Raw genomic sequence first — 14,428 nt, forward strand, 5'->3', positions numbered from 1 at the left:
TCTGTTTCTTGAGTCAGTTTCAGTAATTTTTGTCTTTCTACACTTATCAGTTTCATCTAAGTGATATAATTTATTGGCATCCAGTTGTTCATAATATTATTTTATAATCCTTTTTTTTTTTTCTGTAAGATTGCTGGTAATGTTATTTCTCTCATTCCTGATTTTGGTAATTTGAGACTTCTCTGTTTTCTTTCTTGGTCAGTCTAGGTAAAGATTTGTCAGTTTTGTTGATCTCCCCAAAAAACCAGCTTTCAGTTTCATAGATTTTCTCTATTGTTTTTTTTCTCTTTATTTTATTAATTTCCTCTTTAATCTTTATTAGTTACTTACTTCTGCTTACTTGAGGTTTAGTTTTCTCTGTTTTTCTAGTTTCCTAAGGTGGACAATTAAGGTACTGATTTGAGCTCTTTCTTCTTTTTTAGTGTAGGCATGTACAACTATAAATTTCCCTCTGAACACTGTTTAGGCTGTATCACAAGTTTTGGTATGTTGCATTTTTGTTTCATTCATCTCAAGATGTTTTCTTATTTATCTTGTGATTTCTTCTTTGACTCACTGGCTATTTAGGAATGTGTCTTTTAATTTCCAGATTTCTTTCTATTGTTGATGTAATTCTGTTTTGGTTGAAGAACATACTTTGCATGATTTGTATGAACATACTTAGTATGATTTCAGTCTATTGAGGTTTGTCTTGCAGCATGACTTCTGTTTCTTAATCTGTAAAATACTCTCTAAAATAAGGGTAAATTAAGGATAGTTGCTTAACTACCACTTCTGGGTCTCATGACTTAACAAGCATGTAATACAAAAGATAGTCAACCTTAAGATATAGATAGCACTCTGTCAATTCTCTTTAATACTTTTTTGTTGTTAAGAGAGCCCAAACTTTTAAAAATATAGTCTCATTTATTAATTGTGAGATTGGAGAAAATTATAACGAAGAATCTTATATAAAGGGCTATTTCCTCAAAAATATTGGTGCAGTATTAATATAGAGTTTTCTTTATATTATCTTGAAAATGCATGAAAAGTCTTTAAGAATAAAAAGTATTATTTTTACATCTCTACAGGTTGGTATCATGCGTGATCGTCTGATTCAGTTCATCTCTAAATTGCAGTTTGCTGTGACTGTACTTTTGGCATCATGGACGGAGAAAAAACGTAGAAAATCAACCACCACTTTATGTATACTCAACATTGTCTTCTCTCCATTTGTGTTGGTCTTCATAGTTTTTTCTACACTACTCTCTTCTCCCTTACTCCCCCTCTTTACCCTTCCTTTGTTCTTGGTGGGGTTTCCACGACCTAGTCAGAGTTGGCCAGGAGTGGTGGGCACTGCAGCCTGCGTGTGTGCAGATACAGTGTACTACTACCAGATGGTCCCAAATTTGACCGTTGCACTGCAGTCTGCGATGGCAGCTGGAAGTTTAGGTAAGTAAACGGGTTATGCTTGAGAAATCCTCACTAATGTATTTCAAGTACAAAAAAATGAACACAGAAAAACAATCTTTTGATACAACCATTATACTCATTCTGATACTTTGATGTGCAGGCAGAAAGACTAAATACAAAATAGAAGTGTATCTCCTACTCCTTATTTTGAGATAAATAAAGTTATAAATAAAAATACTAAATAAAATAGTATTTTATTAAAAATAAAAATACTATAAATAAAAAATACTAAAAAGAAAATTTCATTAAGGTGATTTGACAATTTTTTAAAAATATTTTCTTGATTAAAGTCAGGTTATAGTCCCACCATTGAAACCTGAAAACACCTTATCTCCAAAATTTCCATGAATTTATAATGAGTTCATGTCAAGTAGATGCAATTGCTTAGACCCATAAAGAGTGAAAACTAGCCTCATGCGATGTCAGATTGAAGAGCTTAAGGAATGTGGCTTCTATCTTCTTAGTTGTATAGCTAGTTAAGCAATCTGACAAGGTTACAGGACAAGATAATGTAAGGCTTTGATCATGATTGATAGCCTCCCAATAGAAGTTCTGTGCAAATATTAGCAAGATTTTTGATGAGAAGGAACTGATTTTATGATAATTATAATTTTATGATAATTTCATTGAACGCTAACTGCAAATTCAATTATGTTACACTTAATGTTGCTTTTCGATAAGGTATAAGCTGATGACAGTAGTTTGTTGTCTCCTACCATGTACCTTAGGTTTTGAAATTTGTTTTAGAACTGTTGCCACTTCCTGGCAAATTGATTCCAGGCAGAGTAGCAATTTAAAATTAGGATTTTAATGAAATGTTTACTTGGGTTGAACTTTTCTGTTATGTGAGATAGTTTAGGAAAAATTTTATCTTTGTAGTACAAATATTTTATGAATAATCATTTTCCCTTCTTATAGGAAATATTCTACACTTTTAGTACTTTTATCCAGTTCCAATTAATTTATATAATAATGCTGTGCCACTTTTTAAAATACCTGTAAGGTTAAACTCATATCTGAAATAATAAATTCCTTAGTAATAAGGTAGAAATTTTACTTTAATATCAAACCAATTACACTAAACCAAGAAGTATGTTATAAAGTATTTCCTGGAAAAAAAAAACAACAGCAATGAGGTAACGTTTCCCGCACATCTGATTGGCAAAAATGTAAAAAGTCTGACGTTACCAAGTATGGGTAATAGGAACTCTTGAACCTGTTGTAAGGGAATGTGTACATTCATACAACCACCTTGAAGGGTAAATTTATAGTCTGTAGTAAAGATGTATATATCCCATGGCCTAGGGATGCCAATTTTAGATTCCATGATCCAGTGATTCCAATTCTAGAGAAACTCTTGCACATATGTTTTGAGGGTCCCCGAGACGATTCCCAGGTTTGATAATTTGCTAGGAGGACTCACAGGACTCAGAGTATAGCCATACTCACAGCTAAGATTTATTACAGCAGAAGGATGTAGAGCAAAATCACCAGAGGGAAAAGTCACATGGGATAAAAGAGACCAGGTGCAAAGCTTCTAGGCGTCCTCTCCCAGTGGAATCACACAGAACATGCTTAATTCCCCAGCAACGCGTTGTGACAACGTGTGTTATGTTGACTACCAGGGAAGTTGATTCGATACTCAATATGCCTAGGACTTTCATTGGGAGCTGGTCATGTAGGCACCCTCTGCCTAGCACGTACCAAACTCCCAAAGGAAAGCACATGTTCGGTATAAACTGTATTCCTTGCACAAACAGTTTTGTTCAGTGTAAACTGTATTGTTTGCACAAACAGTTGAGGCACGAGAGACTCTTTATCAGTTAGGGTGGTGAGAACTCTCCTGAAATACAAGTTCCCAGATGCCAGCCAAGGGCCAATTTTGTAAGCAGACCTTTCAGAGGATGGCAGTCAGTTCTGTTATGTTAACTCTTTTCTGCACAACACATTGTACAAGGAGACTTGCACAAAGGTAATTTCTGCAGCATTATTTATAATAGTGAAAAATTGGAAACATCTGAAATGTTTATTAACAGGGAAATGAATATTCAAGTTCAGCTATATTTATACAATGAATTCTCAATGTAGTTACAGTGAATAACTTTGAGCTGCTTATAATCAACATGGGCAAATCTCAGAGACATAATATTGAGAGAAAAACTAAGTTTTTAAAATATTTGTATAGTATGTAGAACTTTATGTAAATTTTCAACACCACAAAACATTTTTATATACATGTATATATAAATGTCCAAACTCTTTTAAATCATTAATGTGAAGTTGGATTTTATATATTTAATACTCTTCCTAATATATCTAACATGTATTTAGGATTTCATATAGCAAGTTCTAATTTCTTGTTTTTCTGGAAAAGATATCCTTGAATTCTTGTTTATTATCACCTGTAGATTTTCTCTTGCAACTGTTCCTGTAAAGAGCTTAATTTAATGCCTCCTGTTATGCAATAAATATTTGTTTCTATTCTTGATGTAAAAAGAGGGTAGATGGAGTTATGAATTAGTTCCAAGTATGTTATCAATTTTGAAGATTCACATGGAAAAATAAAACAAGCTTGAACAATTACTTTCTTTTTTCTTTTCTGATTTCTTTTAGGTCTCCTCTTACCTGGGTCTCATTACTTGGGCCGTTTTCAGGATCGTTTAATATGGATAATGATTCTAGAACATGGCTATACTTACTGCTGTATTAACATTAAGGTCAATGTTCATTTGAAACCTCTTTAGTATTTTTATAGTATGTGTGTAAAATTTTACCTGTTACGTGCACATCAAACACTATTAATAGCTCAGTTTGAAAGACTGTCTTTTAATTATCTGTGAAAAGACTTAGGGATTTTTAAAGTATATTTCAATATGCACATATTGATAGGCAAACTAGTGTCGATTGTATATCAGAGCATGGTAACAAAATATACCTGCCCCCTTTTCTTCCAGTCCTTTTCTTTTTATCCCTATCTAGTTGAGCATCTCAAAAGTGTGACTCCGTAATATTTTTTTCACTCTTCTATCATATAAGCGTTCTCAACTTAATAAAAACCTTCTTTTGACCCCACTGCCCCTACCTGCTACACCCTGTTTTTCTCTTTCCTTTTAGAGCAAAATTCCATATTAGAGTTGCTTATAGTCATATCTCTAATTTCATTTCTCTTATTCTGTCTTCAATGTACTCTAGGTTTTTGACTCTGTTACCTATTACTCCACCAAAAACTGCTCTTGCCTAGGTCTCCAATGTGGCTGTCACATTGCTAAATCCAATGATCAATTCTCAGGCCCTTACCAGACCTATCAGCAGCATTTGGCACGTTGATCTTTTCTTTTGATTTGTTTCATGGGTTAATCCTCTTCAGTCTCCTTTGACGGTTCCTTCTCTTTTCCTTGACCTTTTAACATCAGAGTGCCCCAGGACCCAGGAGTCCTTAGTGAGAACTCCATTCTTCTAGTTGCTCAGCCCACAAACATTTGGGCTTTAGTCCGGTGATATTTGACTCCTTGTTTACTTCCATACCCCACATCCAATCCAACAAGAACTCCTGTTGGCTCCGCCTTTAAGCCATATTCTGTATCCTGCCACTTCTCATCACCATGCTCTCTGCCACCTTCATCCTTTTCCTGGATAATTGCAATAGCCTCCTGATTGGTCTCCCTGCTTCTCCCTCTGCCCCACTACAGTCTATTCTCGACCAGCGTGATCTTCAAAATCCAAGTCAGATCATGTTACTTCTCTACCCAAAACCCTGCAGTGGATCTCTTCTTTCGTTCAGAGTAGAAGCCAAGGCCCTAAATGGTCAAGCTCCCCCTATTCCCTCTTTGGCCTCATTTACTACTTTAACCTTCTCACTCTGCTCGAGCCTACTGGCTGTTCCCTCTGCCTGGAACATGTTCTTCAGATAACCACACAGCTAACTCCTTTACCACCTTTAAATCTTTGCTCAAATGTCACCTTCTCAATGAGGTCTCCTGTGGCCATTCTGGTTAAAATTGCACTCTCGTTCCCATCCCCTCATTCCCAATCCTTCTTCCTTTACTTTACTTTTTCTTTATTTTCATAGCACTTATACATTCTAACAGACCATGTAATTTACTTAGTTTTACTGTTGATGCTTGTGTCCCTCCACGCTCTAATGTAAATGTCACAAGGACAGGGATCTCTGTTTTTATTTGGAAGATATGTCCTAAGCCCCTGGAACAAGGCCTGGCACATAATAGGCCCTCAAGAAATATTTGTTGAATGAATGAATTTTTTGTCTTAGCACAGATTGGACAACATTGCTAGTGACTAGAAAGCTGTTCCTTTAGTCCAGTGGTTCTGAAAATGCAGTTCCCCAGATTAGTAATTACTAACATTTTGTGGGAACCTGTTAGAAATGGAAATTCTTGGGCCCTACACCAGAGTTACTGAATCAGAAACTCTGGGGGAGGGCCCAGGAATCTTGCGTTTTAACCAGCCTTCCTGTGACGCTGAATCATCTAAAGTTTGGAGACCTCTTCTCTAGTCTAACCTCTACAAGTAGGAAGGCAAAAAATTATGCGGAATATTGAGGATGTTTTCATTGCTTAATATAGTTCTATTTTTAAAATGGTGTGGTTTTATAGTACCTCATAATGTGGGTCCTTTTATTGATCTTTTGTGCTCTGTGACATATGTGGTGTAAAGATACACTTTTTGGTGGCAGTCTTTTTTCTTTCTATTTCATTTTTTTGGACACAAGCTTGCTTAGCTATACCATCTACCAACATTTACATAATGCATTAAAGTTTACAGGCACTTTCATTGCTTACTTTAATCTTCACAACCCTATGTACTAGGATTATTTTTTCTTTGAAAGAGAAGGAAAAGGAATCTCAGAGAGGATAGGTGACCTACTCAGGATTCTGTACGAGCATCTGACAGAGCTATGATTTGAAACAGCTTCTGATGTCACATTCCATGTTCTTTCCCTAGATTATAATATAGCCTGGCACCATTGCCTTTTGTTAAAGGCACTGATAGTTTTGTAAAAATGTATAATTTAGATAAACAATAATTATAATAATAGTAAACAGTGACCTGGTACATCTTCTTCAAGTGATTCATTCTAGGGAAGTAATCAAAATGTGTTTAAAATTCATATAAGAACATATCCATAATATTCATTCTTTCAACATATATTTGTTGCATACCTGCTGTGTGCCAGCTACTGGTTTAGGTACTATGGATATAGCAGTAGCAAAGCTTTATGAAGTTTACTTTGTAGTTGGAGGAGACACACAATAATTACTCAAATCTCTGATATTATTATTTTATTATTTTAAAAGCTAGAACAGGAGCCTAGTTAAACAAATTATGGCATATCCATACAGTATAATAATGCTCTCATATAAAGTAGGATGGAAAGGATATGCACAAAACTACTGTGCATATTGTGTAATTCCAATTTTGCTTTCTTTTCCTCCCAAAAAATTTTTATGATTTAAGGACGTTTTTAAGGGCCAGCCCCATGGCCAAGCGGTTAAGTTCACATGCTCCACTTCGGCGGCCCAGGGTTTTGCTGGTTTGGATCCTGGGTGCAGACATTGCACAGCTCATCAAGCCATGCTGAGGCGGCATCTCACATAGCACAACCAGAAGGACCTATAACTAGGATATAAAACTATGCACTGGGGGGGCTTTGGGGAGAAGAAGAAGAAAAAAGAGATTGACAACAGATCTTAGCTCAGGTGCCAATCTTTGGAAAAGATAAAAACTCTCATACTTGCCTAGGTATTATCTTGTCATAAAAAAAAGAAAGATTTTAATAAGTGTGATTCAAACTTAACTACAGATATAGTCTTTTAAAATTAAAATGATACTCAACAAAATTGTTTTGCCAATTTCTAGTGGAATTTCTATAATTTCTTTTAAAATAGTAGCATTATTTTTCATCTCTGTATCCAACATCGTGTGTTAAGTGCCATTAACTGAGTTAAGGTGTAACTCTTCAGTTAAAGAAATTCTTTTGAATTTTCCATATTTTTTTTATGAGAATCCAATCCATGGGCATTTACAGAACTAGCTGCTTTTCTCTGTGTAATAAGTCATCATAAACTCAAGTACTTTTTTCCCCTCTTTAGGGATTAGAATTGCAAGAGACATCCTGTCATACTGCTGAAGCTCGAAAAGTTGACGAAGTTTTTGAAGGTGCCTTTGAACAAGAAGAATACACAAGAGTATGTTCCATTAGTGAACACTTTGGAAATGTCTTGACACCCTGTACCATTTTGCCTGTGAAACTCTATTCTGATGCCAGGAATGTCCTATCTGGCATAATTGATTCTCATGATAACTTGAAAGAATTTAAAGGTGACCTTGTTAAAGTGCTTGTGTGGATACTTGTTCGGTACTGCTCCAGAAGATCCAGCATGCAGGAGAATGTTCAAAAAATTGAAAATAAAGGGAAAGCATCTCTTATAATCCTGCCTGACTTGAATACTTCACCACAAACCCAATCCCCAGAAGATACAGGTAGTTTAAATTCAGAAACTTTGGATGACTGGTCTGATGACAATGTTTTTGATGATGAGACAACTATCAAAACAGGAAAAGAAGAGAAAGATCAGTTGAAAGTTTTGCAAGGTATAAATGTGCCTATTCCAGGATCAGTAGTATCACAGAGGGTTGATGATCATTCTACTGGCACAGTTCCTGAAAACAGTCTTTACAAAGCAGTTATATTGGGATACCCTGCTATTGACAAAGGAAAACATGAAGACATGGTGTTTATCCCTCTCAAGGAGTTCAGTTGTCCTCATTCTCACTTGTTAAGCTTACCGGAAGAGTGGACATCTAACTGTTTGCCTAATTCCAAAATGAAGGAGATGAGCTCATTATTTCCAGAAGACTGGTACCAATTTGTTTTAAGGCAGTTGGAATGCTTTCATTCAGAAGAAAACGTCCCAAATGTACTGGAAGAAATTGCAAAGGATAGAGTTTTAAAAGACTTCTATGTTCATGTAGTACTGACTTGTTATTTTAGTTTGTTTGGAGTAGACAATATGGTTCCTAGTCCTGGTCATATACTGAGAGTTTACAGTGGTGTTTTGCCTTGGTCTCTTGCCTTGGATTGGCTCACAGAAAAGCCAGAACTATTCCAAATAGCACTGAAAGCTTTCAGGTAATTCATTTTGATTATCTACAAGTTGTAACATTGGCAGAAAAATGTTGATTTTTTTTATAACCTAGAAGGAGATACTCCTTCATTTCTAATTTTAAAAAATAATTGCTGTCCTAAAAATGAAAAAAATGCTATGTATTGTGATTATATCAGGTGTATAATTTATACTTCCTTCTGTTTTCTTCATGTGGAGAAACTATTTTTCATTTGGCTTACTGGATTTCTTCACTTTAATTTCATCATTTTTCCCTAATCTTTTTATCTGAAATATGTATCATTTCAGTTCAATGTCTTAAAAATATTGATTGAACAAATCTATTTCATCTATAAACTTGATTTTAAAAACTCTAAAATTCTTTGTTTTTCCATTTTTCAGATATACTCTGAAACTAATGATTGATAAGGCAAGTTTAGGTCCAATAGAAGACTTTAAAGAGCTGACTGACTGCCTTGAAGAATATGAAAGGGACTGGTACATTGGTTTGGTATCTGATGAAAAGTGGAAGGAAGCAGTTTTACAAGAAAAACCATACTTGTTTTCTCTGGGGTATGATCCTAATATGGTAAGTTAAAAACGTGTTTTTAAACATTTTCATGTATTAACCTTCAAGAACAGAAATCAGTTATAAAGTATTTGAACCAAGTGATAGAGATAGAACATTCTAGGTATGGATATATTAATTACAGTTTTAAGACATTTGTAATCATGCCTTTATGGCCAACATAGTCCAATCCTAAAATGACTGATTATTTACTTTTGCAAATAATCTAATTTGGCATCTAATAGGAGCCAATTAAAAATGTTGAGTAGGGGCTGGTCCAGTGGCACAGCAGTTAAGTTCACACACTTTGCTTCGGCAGCTCAGGGTTCACTGGTTTGGATCCCAAATACAGACCTATACACCACTTAGCAAGCTACGGTGTGGTAGGCATCCCATATATAAAGTAGAGGAAGATGGGCACGGATGTTAGCTCAGGGCCAATCTTCCTCAGGAAAAAAAGAGGAGGATTGGTGGTGAATGTTGTTAGCTCAGGGCTAATCTTCCAAAAAAAAAAAAGTTGTGTAGCCATTGTTCAATAACCGACCTATGAAATAGCCAAGTAAATGTAATTGCTATAGCATATTTGACTAAATGGATTGTATTCTTATGCCAAATTCAAGTGTATTATCGCTTTAGATTTGACTCCAAAGAAAAATTAACTTGTAAGTGGCATAGTATTTCTTTTGCTGACATCCATACGTAAATTTGCAGCAAATCTGACCTATGACAATTAAGAAAGACTCCAAATCGGGATTGACTTTTTAAGATTTAGTACTTGTTGTCATTGCGTTTAAAATGTCATCGAGTGTGCACGGTATGAAAGATTCAATGTTATGAGCTTATTGTGGGTTCCACATCTGGCATTATAGCCTGAGGAGCTCCACAGATACACTCCCCAATGAAAATGACTAAAGTTTTTTTTTTAAAACAGCCATTTAAAGTCTTGGAAATGGTCCTAATGGCTACAGCAAATGAAGAAACATTTATTCAAGAAAATCAACTAAAACCCAATAAGAACAGTGTGAGACAGTAATATTTGAACTGAGACCCATTCCCTCCCAGCTCAGTAAGATGGAAACTCCATTCAGACTGGTATAGTCAAGAACACAGGGCTCCCTCTCCCCTCAGCTCCCCGGTGAAGGGCTATTTTCCTGGGAGAGGCAGGACTTCAGCGTTTCTCATCTTACTCCCAGAGACCTATTGTGAAGCTGAGTTCTGGGCATGTGTAATTAGGAGATGGGAAGTCTCTTCTGGCCAACCTGACTCACTGGGTGGAGGCTTTACCCTGGGCATGGTGCCGCTGAGAATAGTGGGGACCTAATAACGCTTGCTTACTCATAAGGTGGAGGTTCCACACTGGGAGAGGCAAGCCAAGAAGACCTGAGATTACTGATCACCCTCTACCAAGTGCTCATCTCCTAAGGCAGGGATGTCACTGAGAGAGAAGCATGCCATTGTCTCACCTCCAGATTCAGAGCTCTGGCTTAGAGATTTTGCTCAGTGGAAGAAGCAAACCGTAAAAAAAGAACCCAAATCTCTTCCCAAAGGAACCAACTTTATTTTCAAAATAGTGTAAAAACATTGAAGCCTAAGATTCTCTTAAAAACTGTGGAATAATTAAAAGGCAATTGGTAAATTCATTAAAGATATAAGCTAAACTGTAGGCTGAGTAGATTAACGGAGAGAACCAGGGAAAGAAACAGCAGAGAAGAGCTTTCCTGGAGTCAAAGTAAATCTCAAACATTGACCTCCAAAGCTGTTCTTTCAAAGGAGCCCAAATGTAATTGGATTAGTCTTTGGAGCCAATTTATGCCCCAGGTCATTGTTGAAAATGTAGAGAACCAGCTGGTAATCAGTGGAGCTTAACAACTGGGTGTGAGCACTCAATAGACTAGAGCTCTGCCCAAACCACTGCCATCCCATGGTTTCACAAGGTGCACTCCCTGAGGTTGCAACATGAAAGACTCCACATTTTGGGGTGAAGGTAGGGATGGACTTCACTGAAGTTATTCAACCACTCACTAAACTAATAAGCAAATAGCAATAACAAGCCCTGGGGCAGAGGGTAGGGAGGATCAGTACCCAGAATTACTACAGTGTTATCTAAAATGTCCAGTTTTCAACAAAAATTATGACATAAAAAGAAACAAAGTCTGACCCATACAGCAGGAAAAAAAGCAGACAACAGAAATTGCCTGTGAGAACGACAAGATGTCAGATTTACAAAGATTTCAAAGTAGCCATCATAAATATGTTCAAAAGACTGAAGGAAACCATAATTAAAGAAGTAAACAAAGTGGGTATAGAGGGAATGTACCTCAACATAATAAAGGCCATATAAGACACATAGCTAACATCATACTCAACAGTGAAAAGCTGAAAGCTTTTGCTCAAAGATCAAGAACAAGAGAAAGATGCCCACTTTTGCGACTGTTTTTTCACTATCGTATTGGAATCCTAGCCAGAGCAATTAGGCAAGAAAAAGAAATAAAAGGTGTCCAATTGGAAAGGAAGAAGTAAAACTATCACTATTCGCAGATGACATATCCAGAAAACTCTAAAGACTCCACCAGAAAAATTCTAGAACTAATAAACGAATTCAGTAAAGTCGAAGGATACAAAATCAATATGTAATAATCTGTTGCATTTTTATACACTAATAACTGTCAGAAAGAAAAATTAACACAATTCAATGTGTCGACGAAAATAATCCATAACCAATCTGTAAATGAAAATTTGGGTGAGTTTATTCTGAGCTGAAATCTGAGGATTATAACCCGGGAGAGTCTTTCCATAAAGGAACAGAGCACTCCAAAGAAGTGGGGGTATAAGTGTGGTTATATACCCTCAAAGAGGGTGTTTCACATATGATTGAAATGTCCCTCCCACAATAGTCACAAGATTGCCCTATCGGCACAGCACTTGATGGACACAGCAGGTAGTGGGTCTGCCATCTTGGTGGGCGTAGCAGGAGGCAAGTCTATTGTCCCGAGCTGGGCAGCCACAGTTGAGCGCAGCAATCAGTTTCTAGCCTAAGGAAAGATGATTAATCCTTAAGGAGACGCCAATGTTGGGAGGGGCAGGGAAGTTGCACCTTTACCTCAAGGGCCTTTGCTCTTGCCATAGGGAAAATCTAAAGCAGATATACAGTGCATGCTCAATGGCCACGGTCAGGCCCTTTTGGAAAGACAAGGTCAGGCCGAATTAGGTTTATACCAAATGGCTTCCTCATATTCTTCAATATATCCTATTGCTTGCCATTTTTATTTGTCACATGTACAATTGCATCAAAAGGAATAAAATACCTAGGAATAAATTTAACCAAAGAGGTAAAAGACCTATACAGTGAAAACTGTTGGTCATTGATGCAAGAAATTGAAGAAGACACAAATAAATAGATATTCTGTCCTCATGGGTTGGAAGTTTTAATATTGTTAAAATGCCCATACTACTTAAAACAATGTACAGATTCAGTGTAATTCCTATCAAAATTCCAGTGACATTTTTCACAGAAATAGAACAAACAATCCTAAAATTTGTATAGAACCACAAAAGCTGCTGAGTAGCCAAAGCCATCTTGAGAAACAACAAAGCTGGAGGCATCACGCTTCCTGATTTCAAACTGTATTACAAAGCCATAGTAATCAAAATAGTATGGTATTAGTATAAAAACAAGCACACAGATCAATAGAACAGAATAGAGAGCTCAGAAATAAACCTGTGCATGTATGACTAATTAATTTACAACAAAGGACCCAAGAATATACAATGAGGAAAAGACAGTCTCTTCAATAAATGGTGCTGAGAAAACTGGATAGCAACAAGCAAAAGAAGGAACTTGACCACTGTCTAACACCATACAGAAAATTTACTCAAAATGGATTAAAGACTTGAATGTAATACCTGAAGACATAAAACTCCCAGAAGAAAACATAGGCAGTAAGCTCCTTGACTTTGGCTTTCCAATCATTTTTTGGACTTGACACCAAAGGCAAAGGCAGCAAAAGCAAAAATAAACAAGTGGAACTGCATCAAACTAAAAAGCATCTGCACAGGAAGGAAAACAATCAGTAAAATGAAAAGCAGCCTACCAAATGGGAGAAAATTTTTGCAAATCATATATCTGATAAGAGATTAATATCCAAAATGTATAGATTGCTGGGAAGATGGCATAGGAGGACTCTGAAAGCACCTCCTCCCACTGACACAACAAACCTACAACTACTCTTGGAACAATTACCTCTGAGAGAGAACTGGAAACAGGATAAAAAGAACCCCCACAACAAGGGACAACATTGACAGGGATAGAAGAGGAAGAAATATACCTCTACTGAGGGAAAAAACCACTTCCTGGCCTGGGCACTTAACAGCTGGGAACAGTCTTAAGGTATAAAGCTTTTCCCAGAGCAGTAGGGCATCTGAGCAGGAGATCCATGCCGCAGTAAGCATCCCAGCCTTTGAATTCAGCACAACCAAGATAAATTATCATAATACTTGGCTTTGCTGGCTTTTAAAAACAACTGGGAATACCCCCAGAAAAACTGTTGAACTTCAGAGAAAGAAATGCCTACTCTTAAAGGACCCACACACAGATTCACCCATTCAGGAAACCGTAACATCACCAGAAAGAAAGGTGCATAGTCCTTGGGTAAAAGAGACTCACTTGCTAAGCTCTGAGTGCATCTCAAAGAGGCAAGAGGCAGCTGGGCCCACCTCCTCTGGGACTGAGACACTGGCAGCAGCTGTTATTGTGACCTAGTATAGTAGTGCTGACACAGAAACTGGTAGATGCCATTGGATTTCTTCTTCTGACCTGTTAGCACAGGGAGAGGGTCTGCCCCACCCACTAGAGTACCAATTTAATCCAACTGAGCCAAGGCAGGCAGCCTGCCCTATGGACTGGCCCCACCTACCAGCAAGCCCATGGAAAATTGGCAGGCCCATGTAGGTAGGGTGTGTGGGACCTCTGCAGCAGGGCAAGTGAGCGTGTGACAGGGTGGCCCTACATTGGCAGGGTGTGTGGCCTGTGGGTGGTGGGGCCTGTCTGCCGCAGCAGACTTGTGTAGCTGGCCATCTCAAACAGCCACACAGGGGATCTGCCCTGCCTACCAGTGCCTAAAATGATTGTGTGCTGCCACCTGGGGCCGGCCCCACCCATCTGCGCTCCCGAGAGAACTGACAACAGCCTCACAGGCTGGAGGCCTGCCCCAATTCTGAGCCCCAGAGCCTAGCAACCAGCCATGCTGGGGGCCTGACTCACTTAACAGCAAAACAGCAGCAGATC

The 14,428-nt window shown here is 37.4% G+C and overlaps 1 protein-coding gene across 4 annotated transcripts in view; it reads left to right on the top strand.

Annotated features, from left to right (window-relative positions):
- Nucleotides 1–14,428, top strand: part of PCNX4 (pecanex 4) — a 48,160-nt gene that overhangs the window by 23,834 nt on the left and 9,898 nt on the right. For all 4 annotated transcript variants that reach the window (XM_046647631.1, XM_046647632.1, XM_046647634.1 and 1 more), the window contains 4 exons: nt 1,071–1,431; nt 4,066–4,169; nt 7,563–8,602; nt 8,979–9,165. In XM_046647631.1, the coding sequence (XP_046503587.1) occupies nt 1,071–1,431; nt 4,066–4,169; nt 7,563–8,602; nt 8,979–9,165 (1,692 nt within the window). The remainder of the gene's footprint in view (nt 1–1,070; nt 1,432–4,065; nt 4,170–7,562; nt 8,603–8,978; nt 9,166–14,428) is intronic.

This window comes from Equus quagga, chromosome 20, assembly GCF_021613505.1.
Source record: "Equus quagga isolate Etosha38 chromosome 20, UCLA_HA_Equagga_1.0, whole genome shotgun sequence".
NCBI classification, from domain to species: Eukaryota; Metazoa; Chordata; class Mammalia; order Perissodactyla; family Equidae; genus Equus; species Equus quagga.